The sequence below is a fragment of the Ictalurus furcatus genome, chromosome 6 (assembly GCF_023375685.1).
Source record: "Ictalurus furcatus strain D&B chromosome 6, Billie_1.0, whole genome shotgun sequence".
NCBI lineage: Eukaryota > Metazoa > Chordata > Actinopteri > Siluriformes > Ictaluridae > Ictalurus > Ictalurus furcatus.
This window is the reverse complement of record NC_071260.1, coordinates 16,883,650-16,899,165: the sequence shown is the minus strand read 5'-3', so window position 1 is coordinate 16,899,165 and position 15,516 is coordinate 16,883,650. Positions and strand designations below refer to the sequence as shown.

At 37.3% G+C, this 15,516-nt stretch overlaps 1 protein-coding gene across 1 annotated transcript in view; it reads right to left on the bottom strand.

Annotated features, from left to right (window-relative positions):
* The window catches only part of ncam2 (neural cell adhesion molecule 2), a 214,349-nt gene that overhangs the window by 26,540 nt on the left and 172,293 nt on the right, over positions 1 to 15,516 (bottom strand). The window contains exons 4-9 of the mRNA XM_053626743.1: positions 14,358 to 14,501; positions 13,840 to 13,974; positions 9,479 to 9,596; positions 7,965 to 8,125; positions 5,672 to 5,817; positions 607 to 757 (exon numbers count right to left, since the gene is read on the bottom strand). Coding sequence (XP_053482718.1) covers positions 607 to 757; positions 5,672 to 5,817; positions 7,965 to 8,125; positions 9,479 to 9,596; positions 13,840 to 13,974; positions 14,358 to 14,501 — 855 coding nt within the window. The remainder of the gene's footprint in view (positions 1 to 606; positions 758 to 5,671; positions 5,818 to 7,964; positions 8,126 to 9,478; positions 9,597 to 13,839; positions 13,975 to 14,357; positions 14,502 to 15,516) is intronic.

Here is a 15,516-nt window from a genome sequence, read left to right as displayed (position 1 = left end):
GGGTGAGTTAATGAGTGCTACTGTCGGATTGTTCACTCCATTGAGCCCCATTTAGAAGACATTCCCAGTTCCCGTTAAACCACACACCTCCCAGTGATCTCCCCATATACCAATGTCACCCTGCTGGCTAATCTGTTCTTACTTTATTGATGGTATATAGAGACACATCACCAAACTGTGCCCACAGTAGAGAGGAGATAGATATTCAACATTATCTATGGAGATTTTCTGTCACCTGGGTCATTTTTGAATAGCTAGTAGCAATAATTCAGGACGACGAGACTTGTGTTATAATTTTAAAGATTTTTCACCGATCAGCCATAAAACTGATGAAGCCCTTCAGAACAGATGAAGCCCCAGTGATTGGGTAAATGTCTTCAATCCTTCAAATGCATTATAGACTCACTAAAAACACTCCAATTTGAAAAGGGTAGCACATGGTACTTTTTACAACAGCATGGGCTGGAGGAGGGATGGGAATATTTCCCAGATTCTCATCTCCTGCTGGTGTGATTAAGAGTTGTCATGTGTGTACATGTGTCTGGCATACACATTTGTGGCAATGTGTGTTTTGTTGTGGGGTTTCTGTGAGTAATATACACTCACACTCGATATCCAAATACATGCTCTTCTGATGTCCTCCAATTCGGCTGAGAGCTTCACAGTCAAAACGGCCCCAGTCAGACAGGCCCACTCCCACAATGGTCAGCATGGACTCACCATGACGCCCACGCACCTCCACACGCTCGTCTGGACTCTGAAACCACAAACACACGGCCCTTTATATTAGATGAATATTTAACTGAGTTTGAACACTGAATATTAAATACAAAATGGTGTGCAGTATCATAGAAATGGAAAGCAGCATTTAGCCACAGCATCTCTAAATACACAATTTTAACACAAAAAAAGAGGCTGCTACTCAAAAAAGAGAGTACTACTACCCTACATTAATTACCCTGACAAAAAAAGGAAGATGTGGTCAGTTAGATCTAAGAAAAACATTATGTGTGGTTTACATAAAAATATTAAGTTTCTCATCAAAATGTGATTTCATTGCCTATGCTAAACTTAATTTAAACAACTTTCTAATTAATTAGATTGAATTATGCAAAGTGAGCATGATCAGTTCACATAGTATTAACATAAATTAATTACATTAAGAAATCTTGTGGTACTAGTGCAGCGGTAATGTCGCAGTTGCAGAATTCCAGTTCCTGTAACACGGGTTCGGTCCCCAGGTGAGAGCACAGAGTTCAGTTTTATTCAAGCCATTGAAAATACATGATCAAATCACGTTGGATATACGAAAACAAATTATTTTAATGTAACTCAGTTCAATCACGTGGAACTGTACGCATTTGAATTCAGTAATGAAGTACTCCTTTATTTCCATCCAGTCACTTGCCTTGGAGACAGATATAGAATACTTGTTTAACAGGATTAACATTTCAGAATACAATGATTTGTATGCAGGCACACGGTGATTAGTACATTTGCCTCACACCTCCAGGGTTGGGGGTTCGATTCCCGCTACAGCCCTGTGTGTACGGAGTTTGCATGTTCTCCCCATGCTGCGGTGGTTTCCTCTGTGTACTCCGGTTTCCTCCCCTAGTCCAAAGACATTCATAGTAGGCAGATTGGCATGTCCAAAGTGTCCATCTGTATGAATGGGCGTGTGAATGTGTATGTGATTGTGCCCTGCAATGGACTGGCACCCCGTCCAGGGTGTACCCCGCCTCGTGCCCCATGCTCCCTGTGATAGGCTCCAGGTTCCCCACAACCTAGTAGGATAAGCGATATAGAAAATGGATGGATGGTTGGTATGCAGTATGTGGGTGTTTTAAAAAAATCTGTTTAATCTAATTTGTTATCCTTTATCTTTAAAAAATCTCCTTTACACTTAAATGTGAAAGTAAAAGTATGTCTGTTTGATTGAGATAGTGAAAAAACAGAGCAGAGGAGGTGGAATGAGAGAACATAATGGAAAGGTCACAAATACAGAGAAAGGCCAAGCAAGCACTAGGTGAGAAAGAGTAAAGGCAAAATAACTGACACTGAGGGAACATGTAAGTAGTCTGATAAAATACCATTTCGACTCCCTTTTAATAGCATATGAAGAATCAGAGTTTACCAGTTGAGGGAAACTAATCTTGTGGTCTGTTTTGGGGAACAGTAATCGAGATTAATCATTTCAAACCCCTTACATTTTTAACTTACAATACCAGCTAACATTTTATATTCAAACAAATATTTTCACACAGACAGGCACATATACACACACACTACGTACACTTCAAGTTAACATTATTTCGTTCTTATTTCTGTAACACATTTATAATGCATATATCATGCTTATGTCATGTCACTGTAAATCCATGGTAACGGCAAACATAAATAATTTGTCTTTCAGCAATAACTTTTCCAACTAACATATCTTACTTCATAATAAATGTATTATCCATTTGGTTAGCGGGCCCAGCTCGGTTTCATCCCAGCAACAGTTTGATTAGCACGTTTTGTGTTCTTTGACTACATTTTGAAATACATGATGAAATAAAATAAAAATGAAATAAATAAATAACATAACATAACATAATAAATAACCTTTTAAATAACATGAAAAAAAAATAAGCATGGTTGACAGGGTAACAGAGTACGTTTTCGTAGTATTTTTTCATTCGAGTACATTGTTCTAATAAGCTTTGAAAATAATAATAACATGAAATCAGTCACTGATGATTTTTTATTTGACAAAATAACAAAAACAATATATGAATGTTAAACTTTTATTACTATTAATTTATTCTGTTATTTGAGCTTCCCCTCGTTTGAAAAACTTTGCGCCACCTGGTGGTGATTTTGCGAATGATTTTCACGTGATTATATTGACAATGAGTCTTTATTGATCACATACCCATTACAGCATAGTGAAATTATTTTCCAACATGTCAAGAAGGTGGGGTCAGAGCACAGGGTCAGCCATGATACAGCACCCCTGGAGCAGATAGGGTTAAGGGCCTTGCTCAAGGGTCCAACAGTGGCAGCTTGGCAGTGCTCGGGCTTGAACCCCCGACATTCCGTTCAGTAACCCTTAACTGCCAAACCACCACTAACTGGTTTGTATTTACCGCCTTGGCCTTTCGGTGGTACACGCAACGGTAATAGACATTCTGGTTGACTGTAGTTTTTACATTAGTTTATTGAGCAAAATTATCCAAAATATCTTTGGTGGAAAATGTATGTACACCTCTAGGAGTATGATTTAATTTAAAGGGGTAATTGAAGTCAGGTGTTTCAATCAAGAGAATGGCAATGAGGTGTGAATTTAACAGGCCCTCCCATGTTTCAAGAACATAAACTTGGGACTTCACTATCAAAGGCTGTGTTCACCACACATTACGGAAGTGTGCCATGCCCCAATCAAAGGAGATCCCTGATGACCTCAGAAAAAGAGTTCTTGATGCTCACCAGGCAGGAAAAGGTTACAAAACGATAAGAGTCTTGCCTCTACCAATCCACTGTTAGGCAGATGATATACAAATGAAAGAAATTCAGCACAACAGTTACTCTCCCAAAGAGTGGTCATTCAGCAAAAATTACTCCAATGGTGCAACGAATGATATTACGGGAAGCCACAAAGAATCCCAGGTTAACATCTAAGGACCTACAGCTACTCTTGTATTGCCTCAATGCAAGAGTTAATGTAAGTGTTTGTGTATCCACCATCACACAAATACTGAACAAGCAAAAACCAAACACTGCATTCCAGCATAAGATCCTCATCTCAACCATGAAGCATGGGGGTGGCAGAATCTTGGTTTGGGGCTGCTTTGCTGCCTTAGGTCCAGGATGGCTTGCCATTATTGATGGACCTATGAATTCTGGATTATACCAGAAAATTCTCCATAGTCAGACTATCTGTCCATGCACTGAAGCCTAACCATAAGTGCAGCAAAATCATTTTAGATAGTTTTGTTCAACAAATAAATATAAAAACTACAATGTACAATGTGTTTGCATCGTTTGTTTAATTGGGTTCTCTTTATCTAGTGTTATGACTTAGATGAAGATCTGATCACGACAGGACAAATGTATGCAGAAATACAGAAAATTGTAAAGAGTTCAAACGGCACTATAACTATACAGCATATTGCTGCTTAATAATCAGAATTTTGTGTTTAGCATATCTAAAAATGACGTTGCTAAGCTTCAGACGGGTAAGAACATGAACGTATTAAAACATTAATTAAATCTTAAGGTCAAGTCAAAAAGTTTGAGCCAGTGAGGTGATTTAAGTGATTGTGCAGGATGTTCCCTCAATCTTAGGACAGTGGGAATGTTATTCCTAACTCATACATTTGTAATACAGTTCTTTCATAAGTCCTAACAGTATAGTGCAAAAGAGCCCTATAGCAATCCAGGCTACTTTACACGAAAGCATTTGCAAGTTTTTAAATGTCACAGAGATATTACTGTTACTCTGCCATTTTTTAGCCATGTATTATGGGTTATATTTGGTGATACAACTTGTACATGGTGGTGTTTTGTTTGATTAGAGAGAATGAGTTATTTTGTTCATTATGAGAGGTTACATAGAGAGAGCAGCTTTGTGTCACTCACACCTTTTAATATATGTTATTTTGTGCTTACATAAATAATGATATATGTATTAAAGCTCTCAATCATTTCAGTCACACTAGAGCACCTTTCAGGTGTGTGTTACAAAAAATGTCAGTTTGCTTCACTACTAAACACTGGTAAAACGAAAGACCATTCACATAAGTGTTTAGGCCTTGAATACCTGAATTAAGAAGAGGGCAGTGAATCATTATAGTAGTTCTCCTCTCCTAACTGGACTATTTCAACACAGTGAATTCTGCTATACTAATACTGAGTAATTGGAGGTACCATCTTCTTTGCTACACATCCCTCCTTGCTTACTCTTTACCTTTCCCATCAGGCAGGACATTTAAATTGCTTGCTGAGCAGTCGTGGCTAGATTAAGCATGGTGGCAGGGTCTTTCATAAAGCTCCTGTCAAAGACCCACAGACTGCTTCACTGAAGAGCAACTCCATTTACCTCCATTGTTGCTGCCTAACAACTGTGCTTTTATAGTATTCTAATGCTCTTTGACAGCTCCTCTTCTTTTCATGTTACCGGACTGGGTGTCCCTGTTGAATTAACTATTGTGCAGCAAGCATTTTTATTCAGTACAGGCTCAGAACATGGAGGAAGACACTGAAGTTTATCTCACAGAAGAGCCATGCGGCACTGGTGGCTTCATAAGGGCATGCCAGCTTCTGAGCAGCTCTGACCATGGTTGGTGCATTTCAAATACTGAAGCTCACACAGCAGACAATGAGTGGATCAATTAATTGCCATACTTTTTTCACAGGATTGAAAGATACAAAACGTGTCGAACATTGGAGAGCTATATTTAAATATGCACAGACAGTGGGTGGGTACACAGCAAACATATTCTGGTGCAATGAATACATCATGATTACTCATGTTTGTATTTCACATATTTATATCAGGGTAGCTTACATCAGTTTTTTGGTGGTCTCGTAGTTCTCATCATAGAAACACATCACATTACAGTGCTTATTCAAAACTAATTACTGCTTACCAAGTGGCAAGTCCAGCTGTACCTGTCTAGAGTTGTACCTTTTGTCCATAAGAGAAGCTCTGTCCATCACTGGCTCTCCTCCAGGAGATCTCGGGCAGGGGTTCACCTTCAGCTTTACAGGAGATCATAGCAGCACTGCCCTCCACAGCTGTCACATTCCTCAGCTTAGTTATGTGTGGCTGAACTGTAAGCAGAGTTATTTACACAAGAATGAGCCGTCAAAATGTTATAAAACATACGTATGATACTACCAAAATATAGACTGTTGGTTGTCAACTGGAATGCAGGCACACAAGCATACAAGCACAATTACTTATCCTTATTTTATATATTTTGAGATAATTTGCTTTTTTTTCAGGATTGATAAACCATTGAGTAACACCTTCGTGCTCCAGGTGAAATGGTGTAATAAATAAATAAACAAATAAACTGCACTCCTGTGCTTACTTCAATAAATATACATAAGAGTTTTTGTTTCACAGGTCACATATGAATATTATAAACCAACAGATTTATATCGGTGACCCCTGACAGTGCATCAGTGCATACAAACAGTCTTACAGAGCAGTTCTGTGTTTAATATATCTCCTGACATGTTCAAATTGAATTACCCAAACAAAGCAATCCTGCTGTTGAGATTGCAAAGGTAAATCACTGAAACTATGTATGTTTGCAATTTAGACTTGGTTCATCAGTGTGCAAAACTAGTTACATGATGAGATGTGCTCATTTGATGCTTGTATATTTCAGGATGGTTCTGTGAGACTAGATAGAGCATGTCCAGAGAATTGAAACCCAAGACTTTGACATGGACTTTATTGGAATGAGAAATAAGTCTTATTAGTATGGAGAAGTAAGACAGATTTGGTAAGTTAAAACTACATTTCCCATCATCCTTTGCAAACTAACCTCCCATGAATAACTAGGCATCACTGAAATGAACTCTCTGAAGAATGCCCTTTGCTTGCACAGAAAGGATTCTGATGACTACAGAATAAATCTCCATACATTTACATGAGCTGACAAGGTGCTATCTGAATAATCTGAGTTTATGCTGGCAGCTTTATGAAAATCTAAATTGAAACTCTTGGCCATAAAGAGTGTGTCACACATTTTCTTAAATTATTTTATGAACCTGTTTATGGAAGGAATACTGGAGGGCTGGACGTGGGAGGCTGATGGCAAAAAAGAAGAAAAAAGTCTCATCCCTTTTTTTAACATCAGAATATTCTCTTCTGTATAAATTCTCTGGACCCAGAGAAGTTCATTGCCCACATTATGTTATATACACATATACGCATGTGTTATATTACACATTTAAGTACACAATCAGATGTACAGCCATGTGTACCAGCCAAACATAAGCTCTGTCGGAGCCTAATTTGAATGTAAATTGGCACTATGTTGAGTGTAAAAAACTACTAAAAAATTATGTGTTGCACCAAGTGACACAGTTTCAATGTAGCACCAACCCCCTAGTAGGTGCAACATACACCGTAAATAAAGCTAGTGACTCTTTTCAAACAATTTAAACAATGCTGCCATGTGCAGAGTAAGAAGCGCATGTAGGTCTATAAATCCATTTTGTTTTTTGTATTTCCTTCATATAGATAGTTATAGGATATTACACTGGACATAGAAAACTCACAGAAATACAGTTTCTTTAATGGAATCTGTAAACAAAAGGGATTAAGGCTATTTTTATTTCAGCCAGTGTAGCGAGCTTTTCCCTCAGGCAGCCAAATGTCATCAAACAGAGATATTGACATAATATTTTAAAGTTCACTATAAATGTAATACTACATTGTTGTTTGTTGTATTCAGATATGGATTAAGTTTGTATACTGTATATTAAACTAAAAAAAAGACAGACAGTAATATCATGTATTGATCATGTAGTATTTCCTGTTTAATATTTAATATTTCCTGTCACATTGTTTCTGATTGGCTGGTAGAGGTGAAATATGTCACTCTGTGTGACACAATTTTGATCTATGATCACTATATGTACCAGTAATTATGATGTACCTTAATTGTCAGTGGTGAAATTGAAATCCAGCACCACTGAAACTAACCACTCTCAACGGTTGTTTTTTACATCCTGACTTATGATGGTGCTTATGCTCAGCTTGCCCCTGATATGAAAGATCAAACTGACATTTAACTAATGTGATGTTTTTCAACCAAATGTCTTTTTATTCTTTCAAATGTAAATTTATGCAGCTTTATATATATTTACAAATGCTTGAGCACTTATATTAATCTACTGATAAATGATATCATTATAAAAAATAAACTCTCTTAGCAGATACATGAGTTACGAATCCTCACCAAATACTTTGAGAAAAATCTCCCGTTGCACATCGCCAGCCTTGTTGGAGGCCTTGCAGGTGTAGGAGCCACCATCGTCCTGCTTAATGTTGCGAATAGTGAGTGTTGTGCCGCGGCCTCGCATTGCATACTGCTCTGACTCCTGGAGTTCAACTCCCTTCCTACCAGACATAACATGACAAACACGTCTCAGCCTGTTACAAACATTACTGCTCAAAATGCAAAAGCACAAACAAAAACATAACTGAAAAGAAATATAAAGCTGAAAGGATACAAAATAAGTAGCACAAGTAAAAACATAGAAAACACAGACAAAACAAACTATGTTACAAAATATCACAGTTATATTCAGTCATTTCTCTGCACACTGGAAAAAATAAACATATAACTCAAGCGCTACAGATAAAGGTGTGTAGTGGCAATTAAGAAGTTGAGTAATTCAATATTTTTGGAGGAGATCATAGCAGGAGTTTAGACTGTGATAATGCTTGGTGTGGATTGAGTGGAAATGTAATCTGTTTAAATCAGAGGGGCATATGTGTCAACAGAAAATTAAGAATCAAAATACTGTGAAAATACAGAGTCATGCATAATAGACACATTGGTCATGTGTGGTAACAGTGCTGCTATAGGACTGGATGATACTGCATTGTGAGTGGTATGATATATGACTGAACTAGTCTTGATCAGATATAGATAGGCAGTCACATATACTAGTTAGTAGTTATATTTCATCCTGTTTTAGAAATTTCAAGAATGACATATATAAGGTCATATCTGAGGGATTATGGTGAAACAGAGCAGTCATGATACTAACATGGCTTGAACAATCAAATCAAACAGCATAACAAAAACAAATTACTCATTCTTTATTCAACTCCCAATTATAAGCAAAAATAAATAAATAATTGCAACTTGAAATACAATTAAAGTGCAAGTTTTAGCAGGCGTACTTCAATTGGCAGTGCATTCTCAGTGTCTCCTTTAGTGTTTGGTTAGACTCATTCATAAAAGGTCAGCATGGACTCATCTCCTTCTCTTGCCAATCTCAGTATAGGTAATTACAGTGATTGAGGGCCTGTAATCAACATGTTGGGTCACCTGTCACTCATAGAGTTTGTCACACATTAGAGGTGAAAAGTGTCCACTCAAAATCAAAATGTGTCATTATGGACCTTTTCCTGCGACTCCTCAATTCTTTTCTTAGACTTCCTGTCTGAGAGAAAAATGTTTAAATGCAGAAAACCTTTTGGTGGAAATCCATCTGTTTCATTTTGGACTGGAAAGAACAGTGAAATTTTCATTTCATGGTTAGTTTTCACTAGTTACTAGTTCGCTAGTTGGTTAGTTGTCTATTTTTTAGGCCACAAACCTAAAATCCTGATGAATAAGGTGAATTTGTGAATTTGAACTTGTTTACTGCTAATCGTTACTGTTTGCTGTTTGTAATGAATACGGTTTAAAGGGTGTTGGATGAAATAACTTGGTGTGAGTCATGATGCAGTGTATTATACCTGTGCCAGGTAACATTAGGTTCAGGAGAGCCATAAGCCCTGCATGTGAATGTCACAGATTCACCGTAGTCAGCTGTTGCATTGAAGGATTGCTGTGGTACAGACAAGACTGGTGGAACTGTTGGGGAAAGAATACAGTTTGCTGTTATTCCTGAATAACTTACTAACTATTATGATTGTATGATGTTTTGTTGTTGTATTTATTTTGTAACTTGTAACTGTACAGTGTCCTTGGATACTATGAAAGGCACTTAGAAATACAATGTTATCGTTGTTATTATTATTTTATTATTATAAAACCTCCTGTGATTCCTCTGAGTAAAATTATAATTCCTAGCAAGCCACTTTTGAGTTCACACCCAGATACACATGTAAAACAGCTGCTTACTCACAAGTCATCATATTCCCTGCATGCATTAGCAGCCTTGACGTGACTGCACTTTGAAATAACACTGACAGAATAAATAAACAAAAGCACTTTCCGGCTTTAAATCAATATTTCCTATCCAGTTCAGTTTATTATATTGTGAAAGGTTAATGAGGAGAACAAAAAGTCAAGTGGTTGGTCAGCCAGATGACCTAAGAGAATCTACATCGACATTCTGATAAATTAGCTACATGTTCATTTATTCACAGTGATCTGTGCATAAGCAATTCTTACAATGACTTTAGATTTATTTATTTTTGATCAACATTTACACATCTCAACACTTGCTTAAAATAATGTAACTATTTTTTTTATTCCATGAGATTATTATTTATTAAAGGTACACTATATTGGCAAAATTATGTGGACACCTGACCAATACCCATACTGTATGTGCTGTTGAACATACCATTATAGATTTAGTCCTCCTTTGCTGTTATAAGAGCCTCCACTCTTCTGGGAAGGCTTTCCACTAGATTTTGGAATGTGGCTATGAGAATTTTTGCTTATTCAGCCACAAGAGTGCAAGAGGTTGGGCATTGATGTCAGGCAAGGAGACCTGGTGTGGAGCAATTCTAATTCATTGGTGTTCAGTGGGGTTGAGGCCAGGGTTTTGTGCAGGCAACTTGAGTTCTTCCACACCCACCTTCGCAAAACCATGTCTTTATGGACCTCGTTTTGTGTGGGAAAAATGTTTAGGCACCTTAGTTCCAGTGAAAGGAAATCTTAATGCTACAGCATACAAAGACACCCTATGTGTGCTTCCAACTTTTTGGCAACAGTTTGGGGAAGAACCACACACGGGTGTGATGGTCAGGTGTCCACATACATTTGACCATATAGAGTAATAATATATGGGGGCTTGACATTTGTGCAGAGGAAAAATGCAATGTATAACAACCACATAACTGTAAAAATAGTTTAAATCTGTCCTAACTTGTATTTCAGTAGAACACTGATATTTTCTTAGTAAAGCAAAATTTTCAGCCCATTCATTTATTTGACAATATACATACTTACCTGCTTTGTTACCTTACTCCAGCTGTTTTGGGCTGATCAATGGATGGGACTCTGCCATCTAAAATGGGTGTCATTTTGAATTATGCTCCATTTAAGGCATACAATAATTTAATGGCGTATGAGCTAGGGTAAAAAGATTAAATTAAGGGGATGTTTTATTCATGGTCAGTTTCAGGCTGGCTTGGCAGCATATTAGATCAACTAAAACATCACTCTCCCTCTCTATTAGACACCATAAATGCACACACTATTTGTTAAACAGAACACACATAATGGGTCATTCTTTAGAAATGTCCAAACTACTGACGGTCTGGTTCCAATTAATTCACCAATCTTCCTGCAGTTATTATGTGATAGAGAATGCAATCAGTTGGTGATGTATGATTGTGGGGGAGAAGTTTCGAAGGAAATTGTGGGAGGTAGGCTACAGGATGATAAGAAGTATTTCTGTGACAGGGCTCTTTGAAAGAGCAGTGATTGCAGATTAGCTGACTGCAATGGAGGCTGTGATGGGGGACGTCACATTATTCCTCTTGTAATCAAATCTGCCTTCTCAGGAGAACAAACACTGCACATTGCTTTGGTTCTGTGCTTGTATACTGTTTATGTCACCCCACTTCAATATTAATAGACTACTTCACTAAATGTAAATCAGGCAGTTGATATTCCATTACACACACACGCATGCACACACACACACACACACACACACAGATGTTTTAACATAATACAAACTATACACCGATATAGTTATATATGAACAATACAGCAATATGCCCTCACAGACATGAGGAATTAGTGAAATGTTATGTGCTAGAGGGTCACACTGGTTAACATCAACAAAAAAATATATCTGAAGACAGAAAACACATCTGGTGAGAAGAAAATGGTCTATTTCTTTTTTACTTGCATAAAATTATAATTGTAATAACTATAAGAATCTATTCAAATCCACTATATTTTACATCATAATATACATAGCGTGTGTATTCTGTACTTGCAGAGCAATAGTATTTGTACAATAATAATTCTTGAGTCAATTAGTTATCTGAAACCTTGGCCACACATTCCATGCCCATTTCCTCGTTTTTGCCTGTGTGGTACACTGATATTGGTAGCTTTGACTACCTGCCTCCCCTTTTTAAAAAAATAATTATTACTTTTTTTTTTTTTTTTTTTTTTTTTTTTTTTTTACAAAATTATGTTTTTTATAATGATGACATTCAAAATACAAACTATCCCATGTTTTTGCATTTGTGATACTACCATAAATATACTGATATTAAAAATCACTATGAGCTACCAAGAGACAGAATACACTTTTGGTGCATCAGTTTTCTATTCCATCAGTAATCTGATTATTATTGCTGTACCATGAATGTGAAATCTGTAAGTCAACTTTAATTGTATATCATGCTGAAAATGCCATTGCACTGCACACACATTTTTAAAGATAATAAAATAAACTGACTTAATTGGATATCCTTGCAGCATGTCTAAACACAACTGAATACACACCTGTCTTAATTTCGTTCCTTAAAAATAGAAACTTTATTGTTATCAGTGTTCATTTGTTGCATTTCAGATCATAGAGAGTGAAGGACCATGGCAACCACAGCCTTTGTTTTCAGACCATAAAAATACAACCATTTATAAGGTCTAAGGAAAACTAACATGTCTAAGTACTAAAATATTGACTTAGAATTCTTAATAGTTTCTTACTGTATAATGATATATGTAGCATAGGCACACATAGGGACACATAGGAAATGCTGAGACATGTAAATAAACACACTATACACTTGGTTTGGTAGTCAAGCATTGAAACAAAGTCTAACCAGATTATCATTGACTTTCTTGCCAATCCATAGCCATTTTCCAAAGGCTATAATCTAATTTAACTTATTTCCAGATTAAGGGACCCAACTGGAACAGCACGGCTAATATGAGATATAATTGGGCATAAAGACTTCATCTGCATCTGTCTGAAGCTTAAAAACACCCAGCAAGTCTGGACATTTAGCACTGACCAGCTTGCCATAAAAACTGGTCATTTTACAGTTCTGTCTTTAGTTAATTTTTTTTTAATATAAGGGAAAAAACCCAAACTTTAAATTTATTTGACATTATTTAACAAAGAAACAAAGAGGGAATAGTCTTTGTGTTTTTTGTGAGTATATTTCTTATGTCTCAAACTGATTCAAATTGAAAACCAGACGCTAATATGTTTATACGGAGTGCAGTGGTGGCGTTGTGTGTGTGCTTGCTTCATTTGTTTTAGGTTAGCCTCTGATGTGTGTTGTCATGTCTGCCAGATTATCAGCCACACCTCATTGAGCAACCTTATTAGATCAGTGGGAGAGATTTCAGCAGGGTGCTATACAGACTCTGGCCTATGTTCACCCTCATCACATCAGACATAAAATATCATGGTTAATCTCTCCATATCATCGCTGCTCATCTTCAGCCAAAACTTATCATTATCATGATGTCTAATAGCTTGGAGGCTCTATACAGATCTTCTATACAGGGCAATTTTAATAGAGGAAAGAAAAATCAGAACTGAGTAATTGATTTAAGCATTGATTTCAGGATAATTGTGCATTGAATCATTCATCTGAAATTAAAATTATATTTACAATGTTTTTAACCAATTTCAAGAAGGAATTGTACATCTGTCCACTGTACTGTACAAAGGTTGCAGGGTATGCCCATTGTTCAAAAAAAGTACTGAATATAGCAAACACCAAGACTGACACTTTAACATGGTCTGAAAGAAAACTACATTTGTTTACTTTTTGTACTCTAGGCACACATAAAACTATTACTTTAGCTGATTCTCTTCTGCCAGGCATCACTACGAGCTTTCACTGCACACCCATTATAGCATTTTGTCTATAACGGAAAAACTCACCATTGACAACCAGGATGATATCTCTGAAGTCAATCTCACCCCTGGCCTCCACTCTGGCTTCACAGCGGAACACACCCTCATCTGCTTTAGTCACTCTCTGAACTTGTAGGTTGTTGTTTGGTAGGAGCTGAAACTCTGAAAAGGAAGGCATGGCAAATTAATTTTAAAAAATACTAATTAAAAGATCAAAAGAGCTATATTTACAGCTGAGAATGGCATTTGATTACACTATAGTCATGTCAAAGGCACAATTTCTAAAACCACATGATAAAACATTCCATCAATCCCCTTTAATTTTACAATCTAAAAATAGGCTGCTTTGAATTTGGAGTCAGTCCTAATAGCAGAATAATAAAACTTGTCTTGAGTCTTGATTTCTGTCTTTTTTTCTATAATACACTACTTTTTGAACTTTGAAAACTTAATTATTCCACTGCAGAAATTGCTTTCCTCTAAAAAGTTATTTTTCCCAGCTGCTGTAAAAGGCACTCATGGCAAACCATTAAACAGCGACTCACTGTCAGTGTCTTCAGTGATCTCCATATTGTTGTAATACCATGCGACCACAGGCACAGGGGAGCTGGTGACATCACACACCACCTCCGCTACATCGCCCTGCCGGAACTCCTGAGGTGACGGTACCTCCCTGAATGTTAGTTTTTCTGGGAGGAAAGGACAGCACAGACCACTATGTCATAGCAATAATATATGATATTCTAACAGAAAAAAATGTGCTCTTTTACTGCAAAGGGTGACAAATGGTTAAATGTGTTGGACTGCTGGAGTGTGTGGGGAGTATCTATGCTAGTCCTTTCACACATGTACAGGGTGCTACCCCATCCATATCATATTATCTTTGTCCATATAAAATGAAAGATGATGATTGTTGACATCAGGAGGACATGTGGTGATCACGCTCCACTGCACATCAAAACCGAAAAGGTAAAGAGAGTAAAAAGCTATACACAAATACCTTGGTGTTCACATAACGGATGACCCAACCTGGACCCTCAATCCATCTGTTTATCTAAAAAGAAGAAAGTCCTAAGCATCCTCACTTTCTGTAAAGGAGCAAAACTCCCTACTTCCATCCTCACCACCTTTTACAGATAGACAATAATAAGCATCCTGACCAGTTGGCTCACTGTTTGGTATGGCAACTTCAGCATATCAGACTACAAGACCCTACAGCAGATTGGACAGCTGAGAAGATTATTATAGTCTCTATTCCCACCACTGAGACCTTCTATCAGATGTGCTGGATCTGCAAGGCCACGAGGCCACTCACACACCTCTCATGAACTGTTCACCCTGCTGCCATCTGGCATACGGTATGGGCGAATCTGTGCCACCACCACTAGACTCTGCAACAGCTTCGTCCCTGAGGAGATCAGGCACACTTCTGCCCCCCAGCACTCAACTGGATTATTCAAGACCCTTCCCAACACACACCCTTGAATGTTCACACAACCAGTTGATGGTCACTGCACTCCTGCACATTACAAGTATACATTTGCACTATATTTGTGTATTTATTGTACATTACTTGTAGTCCTATGTACCATGCTCTTGTATTATTGCGCCATCGTTCCTAAGAAATATTACCATCCAATGTATACAAGTTACAGTATATAGAGGGTTGACTTGATCTTATTCGAGGAACACTGGATGTGGGAA